The sequence below is a fragment of the Tachyglossus aculeatus genome, chromosome 11 (genome assembly GCF_015852505.1).
Source record: "Tachyglossus aculeatus isolate mTacAcu1 chromosome 11, mTacAcu1.pri, whole genome shotgun sequence".
In the NCBI taxonomy this organism is placed as follows: domain Eukaryota; kingdom Metazoa; phylum Chordata; class Mammalia; order Monotremata; family Tachyglossidae; genus Tachyglossus; species Tachyglossus aculeatus.
Genome location: NC_052076.1, coordinates 37,527,022 through 37,539,391, shown reverse-complemented (window position 1 = coordinate 37,539,391; position 12,370 = coordinate 37,527,022). Strand labels below are relative to the sequence as shown.

The following is a 12,370-nucleotide window of genomic DNA, read 5'->3' as shown; positions in this document are numbered from 1 at the left end:
ACTGTACTAAGCGCTTGGGAAGTCCAGGTTGGCAACATATCATCATCATCATCAATCGTATTTATTGAGCACTTACTATGTGCAGAGCACTGTACTAAGCGCTTGGGAAGTACAAGCTGGCAACATCTAGAGACGGTCCCTACCCAACAGTGGGCTCACAGTCTAGAAGGGGGAGACAGAGAACAAACCCAAACATACTAACAAAATAAAATAAATAGAATAGATATGTACAAGTAAAATAAATAAATAAATAAATAGAGTAATAAATATGTACAAACATATATACATATGTACAGGTGCTGTGGGGAAGGGAAGGAGGTAAGATGGGGGGGATGGAGAGGGGGACGAGGGGGAGAGGAAGGAAGGGGCTCAGTCTGGGAAGGCCTCCTGGAGGTGGTGAGCTCTCAGCAGGGCCTTGAAGGGAGGAAGATATGGTCCCTACCCATATATGTCCAAAAGGAACATATAGAGATGGTCCCAACGCTTTGTAACCTCCCCAGCGCCTAGAACAGTGCTTTGCACATAGTAAGCGCTTAATAAATGCCATTATTATTATTTAATTTAAAATACGTATATTGCATATTACGCCTAGTTTGCACATAGTAAGAGCTTAATAAATGCCATTATTATTATTTAATTTAAAATACATATATTGCGTATTACGCCTACTCTGTGTGAGCTACAGAGATTGCGTTTTTGATGCCATTGCGGGGTGGAGGAGGCTTGGCTTTGAGTTCAGCACTATGTTGATGTTTTCTTCTCTGTGTTGGAGATAGGGGGTGATAGTCTAGACACCCCGCACCCCCTTTCCTCTCCTTTGGCCTAGTCAGAGGGTCTTATGTGTAGTTTTCTTGCAGCTCCGGTGCTGACCGCCCCCAGCCTCGTCCTTCACATTGGCCCCTGGACCGGCCTGGCTGGAGAAATCCCTTCTCCAATGGGTCACTAGGACTGTCAATCAATCAATCGTTTTTATTGAGCGCTTACTGTGTGCAGAGCACTGTACTAGGCGCTTGGGAAGTACAAGTTGGCAACATATAGAGATGGTCCCTACCCAACAACGGGCTCACAGTCTGTCAGTGCCGGGGGGCGGTGGGCCAAAGTGGGGCGACTGACCGCTCTTTGAGGATCAGGGTGGAAGATGGGAGGAGCTTGATGGCAGGACAGGAGGGTGGCATGTGCTGGGCGGTTTTATAATAAATAAATAAATAAATAATGGCATTTATTAAGCGCTTACTATGTGCAAAGCAGTGTTCTGAGCGCTGGGGAGGTTACCAGGTGATCGGGTTGCCCCACGTGGGACTCCCAGTCTTAATCCTCTTTTTACAGAGGAGGGGAACTGAGGCCCAGAGAAGCGAAGTGACTTGCCCAAAGTCACACAGTGAACTGGCAGAGCCGGGATTTGAACCCATGGTCTCTGACTCCAAAGCCCGGGCTCTTCCCACCGAGCCACGCTGCTTCTCATAATGGCGTTTATTAAGCACCTACTAGCCCACTGTTGGGTAGGGACTGTCTCTATATGTTGCCAATTTGTACTTCCCAAGCGCCTAGTACAGTGCTCTGCACACAGTAAGCGCTCAATAAATACGATTGATGATGATGATGAGGAAGAGGAAGAGGGAGAAAGAGGGAGAGAGACAGGAAGGGAGGGAGAGAGAAAGAGGAGGGAAAGAGAGGGAGGGAGAGAAAAAGGAAGGGAAAGAGAGGGAGGGAGGGAGGGAGGGGAGAGGAGGAGAAGCAGCGTGGCTCAGTGGAAAGAAAGTGGGCTTTGGAGGCAGAGGTCATGGCTTCAAATCCCACCTCCGCCAATTGTCAACTGTGTGACCTTGGGTAAGTCACTTAACTTCTCTGGGCCTCAGTTACCTCCTCTGTAAAATGGGGATGAAGACTGTGAACAACCTGATCACCTTGTAACCTCCCCAGCGCTTAGAACAGTGCTCTGCACATAGTAAGAGCTTGATAAATGCCATCATTATTTATTATTATTTAACTTCTCTGTGCCTCAGTTCGCTCATCTGTAAAATGGGGATGATGACTATGAGCACCCCCGTGGGGCAACCTGATCACCTTGTAACCTCCCCAGCGCTTAGAACAGTTTGCACCATATGGAGACGGTCCCTACCCAACAGCGGGCTCATCAATAAATACGATTGATTGAATGAATGAATGAATACTAATGGCATTTATTGGGCGCTTACTATTTGCAAAGCACTCCTTCCTCTCCCTCTCCCCATCCCCCCGTCTTACCTCCTTCCCCTCCCCACAGCACCTGTATATATGTTTGTACATATTTATTACTCTATTTTACTTGTACATCTTTATTCTATTTACTTTATTTTGTTAATATGTTTTGTTTTGTTGTCTGTCTCTCCCTTCTAGACTGTGAGCCCGCCTTTGGGTAGGGACCGTCTCAAGATGTTGACAACTTGGACTTCCCAATCGCTTAGTCCAGTGCTCTGCACACAGTAAGCGCTCAATCAATACGACTGAATGGATGAATGAATACGATTGAATTCATTGAATGAATGAATAAATTTATGAATAAATAAATGCATCAATGAATAAATACGATTGAATTGAATACGATTCCCTTTTAGACTGTGAGCCCACTGTTGGGTAGGGACCGTCTCTAGATGTTGCCAACTTGGACTTCCCAAGTGCTTAGTCCAGTGCTCTGCACACAGTAAGCGCTCAGTAAATACGATTGAATGAATCAATACGATTGAATTCATTGAATGAATGAAAAAATGAATAAATTTATGAATAAATAAATGAATCAATGAATAAAAACGATTGAACTGAATACGATTCCCTTTTAGACTGTGAGCCCACTGTTGGGTAGGGACTGTCTCTCTATGTTGCCAACTTGTACTTCCCAAGCGCTTAGTCCAGTGCTCTGCACACAGTAAGCGCTCAATAAATACAATTGAATGGATGAATACGATTGAATTCATTGAATGAATGAATTTATGAATAAATAAATGAATCAATGAATAAATATGATGGAATTGAATACAATTCCCTTTTAGACTGTGAGCCCGCTGTTGGGTAGGGACCGTCTGTAGATGTTGCCAACTTGTACTTCCCAAGCGCTTAGTCCAGTGCTCTGCACACAGTAAGCGCTCAATCAATAGGATTGAATTCATTGAATGAATGAATGAATAAATTTATGAATAAATAAATGAATCAATGAATAAATACGATGGAATTGAATACGATTCCCCTTTAGACTGTGAGCCCACTGTTGGGTAGGGACCGTCTCTAGATGTTGCCAACTTGGACTTCCCAAGCGCTCAGTCCAGTGCTCTGCACACAGTAAGCGCTCAATCAATACGATTGAATGGATGAATGAATAAACACGATTGAATTCATTGAATGAAGGAATAAATTTATGAATAAATAAATGAATCAATGAATAAATACGATTGAATTGAATACGATTCCCTTTTAGACTGTGAGCCCACCGTTGGGTAGGGACCGTCTCTAGATGTTGCCAACTTGGACTTCCCAAGCGCTCAGTCCAGTGCTCTGCACATAGTAAGCGCTCAATAAATACAATTGATGATGATGATGATGGTGTTGCCAACTTGTACTTCCCAAGCGCTCAGTCCAGTGCTCTGCACACAGTAAGCGCTCAATCAATACGATTGAATTCATTGAATGAATGAATGAATAAATTTATGAATAAATAAATGAATCAATGAATAAATACGATGGGATTGAATACAATTCCCTTTTAGACTGTGAGCCCACTGTTGGGTAGGGACCGTCTCTAGATGTTACCAATTTGTACTTCCCAAGCGCTTAGTACAGTGCTCTGCACATAGTAAGCCAAGCTCGCTCTCTCCCTCCCTTCAAGGCCCTGCTGAGAGCTCACCTCCTCCAGGAGGCCTTCCCAGACTGAGCCCCTTCCCTCCTCTCCCCCTCGTCCCCCTCTCCATCTCCCCCATCTTACCTCCTTCCCTTCCCCACAGCACCTGTATAGATGTCTATATGGTTGTACATATTTATTACTCTATTTATTTATTTATTTTACTTGTACATTTCTATCCTATTTATTTTATTTTGTTGGCATGTTTGGTTCTGTTCTCTGTCTCCCCCTTTTAGACTGTGAGCCCACTGTTGGGTAGGGACTGTCTCTATGTGTTGCCAATTTGTACTTCCCAAGCGCTTAGTACAGCGCTCTGCACATAGTAAGTGCTCAATGAATACGATTGATTGATTGATTGATAGTAAGCGCTCAATCAAGACGGTTGAACGAATGAAGGAAGGAATGAATGAAGTGGGGGGGGGATTCCGGAAGTGCCCGCCCCTCTCCCTCCTGATTGGCCCGCCCGGAGCCCGCCGGCGCGGGGGCCTCTGGGAAATGTAGTCCGGGGGCCGAGGCCGGCCGAGCCCTGATGCCCATCCGAACTCCCAGGGATCCCCGCGACAGAGCCAGGCGTCAATGGCCAGGACCGGCCTGGGATAACGGGATAACGGGACAAAACGGGACAAAAAACGGGATAAAACGGGATAACGGGACCGGTGAGTCCCGGGGGGACGGGGGAGCCGAGCTATGAGCCGGTGGCAACAACCCCACGACGGTTCGGAGCAGGGCCGGTCCAAGGCCCGACCAGAGGGCCTACCTCTCTCTCTATGTTTTTATACAGATTTATTACTCTATTTATTTATTTTACTCCTACACCCGTACTACTCTATTTATTTTATTGTGTAAATATGTTTTGTTTGGCTGTCCGTTTTCATTTTGTTACTAGGTTTTGTTTTGCTGTCTGTCTCCCCCTTCTAGACTGTGAGCCTGCTGTTGGGTAGGGACCGTCTCTAATAATAGTAATAGTAATGGTATTTGTTAAGCGCTTACTATGTGCGAAACACTGTTCTAATATTAGTCTATTTTATTTTGTTACTAGGTTTTGTTTTGCTGTCTGTCTCCCCCTGCTAGCCTGTGAGCCCGCTGTTGGGTAGGGACCGGCTCCAATAATAGTAATAATAATGGTATTTGTTAAGCGCTTACCATGTGCAAAGCACTCTTCTAAGCGCTGAAGATGTATGTTTGTACATATTTATTACTCTGTTTTACTCGTACATATTTACCAGTCTATTTTGTTACTGGGTTTTTTTTTGTTGTCTGTCCCCCCCCTTCTAAACTGTGAGCCCACTGTTGGGTAGGGACCGGCTCTAATAATAGTAATGATAATGTATTTGCTAAGTGCTTACTATGTGCAAAGCACTGTTTTAAGCGCTGAAGATGTATGTTTGTACATATTTATTACTCTACTTATTTTGTAAATATGTTTTGTTTTGCTGTCTCCCCCTTCTAGACTGTGAGCCCGCTGTTGAGTAGGGACCGTCTCCAATAATAGTAATGATAATGGTATTTGTTAAGTGCTTACCATGTGCAAAGCACTGTTCTAAGCGCTGAAGATGTCTGTTTGTACATATTTATTACTCTACCTATTTTACTAGTCCATATTTACTAGTCTATTTTGTTACTAGGTTTTGTTTTGTTGTCTGTCCCCCCAGTTCTAAAGTGTGAGCCCACTGTTGGGTAGGGACCGGCTCTAATAATAGTAATAATAATGGTATTTGTTAAGCACTTACCTTGTGCAAAGCACTGTTCTAAGCGCTGAAGGTGTATGTTTGTACATATTTATTACTCTACTTATTTTACTCGTACATATTTACTAGTCTATTTCATTTTGTTACTAGGTTTTGTTTTGCTGTCTGTCTCCCCCCCTGCTAGCCTGTGAGCCCGCTGTTGGGTAGGGACCGTCTCCAATAATAGTAATAATAGTGGTATTTGTTAAGCGCTTACTATGTGCAAAGCACTGTTCTAATACTAGTCTATTTTATTTTGTTGCTAGGTTTTGTTTTGCTGTCTGTCTCCCCCCTGCTAACCTGTGAGCCCGCTGTTGGGTAGGGACCGTCTCCAATAATAGTAATAATAATGGTATTTGTTAAGCGCTTACTATGTGCAAAGCACTGATCTAATACTAGTCTATTTTATTTTGTTACTAGGTTTTGTTTTGCTGTCTGTCTCCCCCTGCTAGCCTGTGAGCCCGCTGTTGGGTAGGGACCGTCTCCAATAATAGTAATAATAATGGTATTTGTTAAGCGCTTACCATGTGCAAAGCACTGTTCTAAGCGCTGAAGATGTATGTTTGAAAAGTTTATTACTCTATTTACTTATTTTACTCGTACACATTTACTAGTCTATTTTATTTTGTTACTAGGTTTTGTTTTGCTGTCTGTCTCGCCCTGCTAGCCTGTGAGCCCACTGTTGAGTAGGGACCGGCTCCAATAATAGTAATAATAATGGTATTTGTTAAGCACTTACCATGTGCAAAGCACTGTTCTAAGCGCTGAAGATGTATGTTTGTACATATTTATTACTCTACCTATTTTACTCGTACATATTTACTAGTCTGTTTATTTTGTTACTAGTCTGTCCCTCCCTTCTAGACTGTGAGCCCACTGTTGGGTAGGGACCGGCTCCAATAATAGTAATAATAATGGTATTTGTTAAGCGCTTACTATGTGCAAAGCACTGTTCTGAGCACTGAAGATGTATGTTTGTACATATTTATTACTCTACCTATTTTACTCGTACATATTTACTAGTCTGTTTATTTTGTTACTAGGTTTTGTTTTGTTGTCTGTCCCCCCACTTCTAAACTGTGAGCCCACTGTTAGGTAGGGACCGTATCTAACAATAGTAATAATAATGGTATTTGTTAAGCGCTTACCATGTGCAAAGCACTGTTCTAAGCGCTGAAGATGTATGTTTGTACATATGTATGTTTGTACATATTTATTACTCTATTTACTTATTTTACTCGTACATATTTACTAGTCTATTTATTTCATTTTGTTACTAGGTTTTGTTTTGCTGTCTGTCTCCTCCTTCTAGACTGTGAGCCCACTGTTGGGTAGGGACCGTCTCTAATAATAGTAATAGTAATGGTATTTGTTAAGCGCTTACTATGTGCAAAGCACTGTTCTAATACTAGTCTGTTTATTTTATTTTGTTACTAGGTTTTGTTTTGCTGTCTGTCTTCCCATCCTAGACTGTGAGCCTGCTGTTGGGTAGGGACCGTCTCCAATAATAGTAATAATAATAATGGTATTTGTTAAGCGCTTACTATGTGCAAAGCACTGTTCTAAGCGCTGAAGATGTATTTTTGTACATATTTATTACTCTATTTATTTACTTATTTTACTCGTACATGTTTACTAGTCTGTTTATTTCGTTACTAGGTTTTGTTTTGCTGTCTGTCTCCCCCTTCTAGACTGTGAGCCTGCTGTTGGGTAGGGACCGTCTCTAGATGTTGCCAACTTGTGCTTCCCAACCGCTTAGTCCAGTGCTCTGCACACAGTAAGCGCTCAGTAAATACAATTGAATGAATGAATGTATATATGTTTGTACATATTACTGTATTTATTTTACTTGTACATATTTACTATTCTATTTATTTTATTTTGTCAATATGTTTTGTTTTATTGTCTGTCTCCCCCTTCTAGACTGTGAGCCCGCTGTTGGGTAGGGACCGTCTCTAGATGTTGCCAACTTGTGCTTCCCAACCGCTTAGTCCAGTGCTCTGCACACAGTAAGCGCTCAGTAAATACAATTGAATGAATGAATGTATATATGTTTGTACATATTACTGTATTTATTTTACTTGTACATATTTGCTATTCTATTTATTTTATTTTGTCAATATGTTTTGTTTTATTGTCTGTCTCCCCCTTCTAGACTGTGAGCCCGCTGTTGGGTAGGGACCGTCTCTAGATGTTGCCAACTTGGACTTCCCAAGTGCTTAGTTCACTGCTCTGCACACGGTAAGCACTCAGTAAATACAATTGAATGAATGAATGTATATATGTTTGTACATATTTATTACTCTATTTTACTTGTACATATTTACTATTCTATTTATTTTATTTTGTTAATATGTTTTGTCATCTGTCTCCCCCTTCTAGACTGTGAGCCCACTGTTGGGTAGGGACCTTCTCTAGATGTTGCTGACTTGTGCTTCCCAAGTGCTTAGTCCAGTGCTCTGCACACAGTAAGCGCTCAATAAATATGATTGAATGAATGAGTGTATATATGTTTGTACATATGTATTACTCCATTTATTTTACTTGTACATATTTACTATTCTGTTTATTTTATTTTGTTAATGTCTTCTGTTGTTTGTCTGTCTCCCCCTTCTAGAGGGACCGTCTCTATATGTTGCTGACTTGGCCTTCCCAAGTGCTTAGTCCAGTGCTCTGCACACAGTAAGCACTCAACAAATGCAATTGAATGAATGAATGAATGTATATATGTTTGTACATATTTATTACTCTATTCATTTATTTTACTTGTACATATTTACTATTCTATTTATTTTATTTTGTTGCTATGTTTTGTTTTGTCATCTGTCTCCCCCTTCTAGACTGTGAGCCCACTGTTGGGTAGGGACCCTCTCTAGATGTTGCCAACTTGTACTTCCCAAGCACTTAGTCCAGCGCTCTGCACACAGTAAGTGCTCAATAAATACGATTGAATGAATGAATGAATATATGTATATATGTTTGTACATATTTATTACTCTATTTTACTTGTACATATTTACTATTCTATTTATTTTATTTTGTTACTATGTTTTGTTTTGTCGTCTGTCTCCCCCTTCTAGACTGTGAGCCCGCTGTTGGGTAGGGACCGGCTCTAGATGTTGCCAACTTGTACTTCCCAAACGCTTAGTCCAGCGCTCTGCACACAGTAAGTGCTCAATAAATACGATTGAGTGAATGAATGAATATATGTATATATGTTTGTGCATATTTATTACTCTATTTTACTTGTACATATTTACTATTCTATTTATTTTATTTTGTTAATATGTTTTGTTTTGTCATCTATCTCCCCCTTCTTGCCTGTGAGCCCACTGTTGGGTAGGGACCGTCTCTCTCTGTTGCCAACTTGTACTTCCCAAGCGCTTAGTCCAGTGCTCTGCACACAGTAAGTGCCCAATAAATACGACTGAATGAATGAATGAATGTATATATGTTTGTACATTTTTATTACTCTATTTTACTTGTACATGTTTACTATTCTATTTATTTTATTTTGTTAATATGTTTCGTTTTGTTGTCTGTCTCCCCCTTATAGACTGTGAGCCCGCTGCTGGGTAGGGACCGTCTCTAGATGTTGCCAACCTGGACTTCCCAAACGCTTAGTCCAGTGCTCTGCACACAGTAAGCGCTCCATAAATACGATTGAATGAATGAATGCTTTGCACATAGTAAGCGCTTAGCAAATCCATCGTTATTATCATTATTATCATTTCTCTCCCTCCCGCAGGAGGAATCCTCATTCCGGAGCCTCGGGGCTCAAGCCCTTCTTCTCCCGTTCAAGTTTCAAGTTTTCCGAAGCCCCGATGCTTTGCGTTCTGCAGAAAGAGGAAGGCATCCAGAGAGATGTAATCCTCTCATCCTGCCCGGGAGTCAGGTAGAGCCGTGGTTTCGGGTGGCGGAATATCCAGGGGTTCATCGCCCACCTTGCTGGGGGTCAGGGTACCCACCTAGATGACTCAAGCCGGTCTGTGTCAGGGTGGGTGTCTTTTTTTTTTTTAATGGCCCTTGTTAAGTGCAGACTATGTGTCAAACACTGTCCTAAACGCTGGGGTAGGTACATGATCATTGGGTTGGAGGCGGTCCTGCATTGGGATCACGAAGGGAGAGCTTAGTACAGTGGTCTGCACACAGTAAGCGCTCAATAAATATGATTGAGTGAATGAGAACAGGTATTTAGTCCACATTTTACAGTTAAGTAAACTGAGGCACCAAGAATAATAATAATAATAATGTTGGTATTTGTTAAGCACTTACTATGTGCAAAGCACTGTTCCAAGCACTGGGGTAGATACAAGATAATCAGGTTGTCCCACGAGGAGCTCACAGTCTTCACCTCCATTTTACAGATGAGGGAACTGAGGCCCAGAGAAGTGAAGTGACTTGCCCAGAGTCACACAGCTGACAACTGGCGGGGCCGGGATTTGAACCCATGACCTCTGACTCCAAAGCCCATGCTCTTTCCACTGAGCCATGCTGCTTCTCTGCAGCAAGAAGTTAAGTGCCTTGCCCAAGGTCACACATCAAGCGATCGGCAGAGTCGGGATTAGAACCCAGGTCCTCCGACTCCCAGCCCGGTGCTCTTTCCACCAGGCCACGGTGCCTCCTTAGTGTGTTGCCAACTCGTACTTCCCAAGCGCTTAGTCCAGTGCTCTGCACACAGTAAGCGCTCAATAAATACGATTGAATGAGTGAATGAGTAGTGCGGGGTTCTTTTCTAACAGCATGTCCTCCTGCCTCCGTTTCCGTCCTCGGGGCGAAGCTCCCCTCAGGGTCATCCCGGGCTTTGGAGTCAGAGGTCACGGGTTCAAACCCCGGCTCCGCCAGTTGTCAGCTGTGTGACTTTGGGCAAGTCACTTCACTTCTCTGGGCCTCAGTTACCTCATCTGTCAAATGGGGATTAAAACTGTGACCACCTGATCACCTTGTAACCTCCCCAGCGCTTAGAACAGTGCTCTGCACACAGTAAGCGCTTAATAAATGCCAGCATTATTATTATTATTGTCATCCAAGGTGGAGACGGGGATCTGAGCCCTCCCTGGAGTGAAGTTGTCCGGCGGGGTGGATGATGGCAACCGCTCTAGGCCCCCAAATCCAACCCTCTGTGGGGCAAGAGGGGCGACTGATAATGAAGGTAGAAGAGGACTCTTCCTGGGCCCAAGAACCTACCCCCCGGGAGGACGACGCTGACTCGGAGACGTTCCGCAAACGCTTCAGGCGGTTCCGCTACGAGGAAGCGGCCGGGCCCCACGAGGCCTTCAGCAAACTCTGGGAACTGTGCTGTCGCTGGCTGAGGCCGGAGACGCGCTCCAAGGAACGCATCCTGGAGCTGTTGGTGCTGGAGCAGTTCCTCACCGTCCTGCCCCGGGAGATCCAGACCTGGGTCTGGGATCGCTGCCCAGAGAGTGGCGAGGAGGCGGTGGCCCTGGTTGTGGATTTGGAGAAAGAGCCAGGGAGACCAAGGAAGCGGGTGAGAGAAGGGGAACGTGGCTCCGTGGGTTTGGAATGCGTTGGGAGTAAGGGAGAGGGGGCGGGGGGGCGGAGGAGAAGCCATTTCTAAGTCGCCCCCTCAATTTTCCCTGCTTCCGTGAGCACCGTCCTTGCGGGTAGAAGACCTTCTCCTGTGCTGGAGCTGGTGTGTGCCGTCTCCATTCAGAAAAGTGCGATAGCGGGCTCTCAGCGGCTTAATTCCTCCCGGAATCGATGTGGGAAAATTGCCCCCGTCTCTTGTCGAGGTTGGGATCTGGAGTCGTCATCGTCGTCAATCGTATTTATTGAGCGCTTACTGTGTGCAGAGCACTGCACTAAGCGCTTGGGAAGTCCAAGTTGGCAACATCTAGAGACAGTCCCTACCCAATAGTGGGCTCACAGACTAAAAGGGGGAGACAGAGAAGAAAATGAAACATACTAACAAAATAAAATATAGAATAGCTATGTACAAGTAAAATAAATAAATAAATAGAGTAATCATCATCATCATCATCATCAATCGTATTTATTGAGCGCTTACTATGTGCAGAGCACTGTACTAAGTGCTTGGGAAGTACAAATTGGCAACATCTAGAGACAGTCCCTACCCAACAGTGGGCTCACAGTCTAAAAGGGGGAGACAGAGAACAAAACCAAACATACTAACAAAATAAAATAAATAGAATAAGTATGTACAAATAAAATAAATAAATAAATAGAGTAAAAAATATGTACAAATCAATCAATCGTATACAAACATATATACATATATACAGGTGCTGTGGGGAAGGGAAGGAGGTAAGATGGGGGGGATGGAGAGGGGGACGAGGGGGAGAGGAAGGAAGGGGCTCAGTGTGGGAAGGCCTCCTGGAGGAGGTGAGCTCTCAGCAGGGCCTTGAAGGGAGGAAGAGAGCTAGCTTGGCGGATGGGCAGAGGGAGGGCATTCCAGGCCCGGGGGAGGACGTGGGCCGGGGGTCGATGGCGGGACAGGAGAGAGCGAGGTATGGTGAGGAGAGCAGCGGTGGAGGAGCGGAGGGTGCGGACTGGGCTGTAGAAGGAGAGAAGGGAGGTGAGGTAGGAGGGGGCGAGGTGATGGACAGCCTTGAAGCCCAGGGTGAGGAGTTTCTGCCTGATAATAATATGTAATAAATGAGTAATAAATATGTACAAACATATATCCATATATACAGGTGCTGTGGGGAAGGGAAGGAGGTTAGATGAGGTCAGAGTCTTTTGCCCCTCTGAGGGAACCGGGCACGTTGGTCGCACAACCACTGCCTGACTCTCT

The 12,370-nt window shown here is 44.0% G+C and overlaps 1 protein-coding gene across 1 annotated transcript in view; it reads left to right on the top strand.

The window, feature by feature from the left end:
- Positions 1-4,438: 4,438 nt before the first annotated feature.
- Positions 4,439-12,370, top strand: part of ZKSCAN2 (zinc finger with KRAB and SCAN domains 2) — a 33,053-nt gene continuing 25,121 nt past the window's right edge. The window contains exons 1-3 of the mRNA XM_038753360.1: positions 4,439-4,524; positions 9,344-9,490; positions 10,627-11,083. Of these exons, the coding sequence (XP_038609288.1) occupies positions 10,679-11,083 (405 nt within the window). The 5' untranslated portion in view covers positions 4,439-4,524; positions 9,344-9,490; positions 10,627-10,678. The remainder of the gene's footprint in view (positions 4,525-9,343; positions 9,491-10,626; positions 11,084-12,370) is intronic.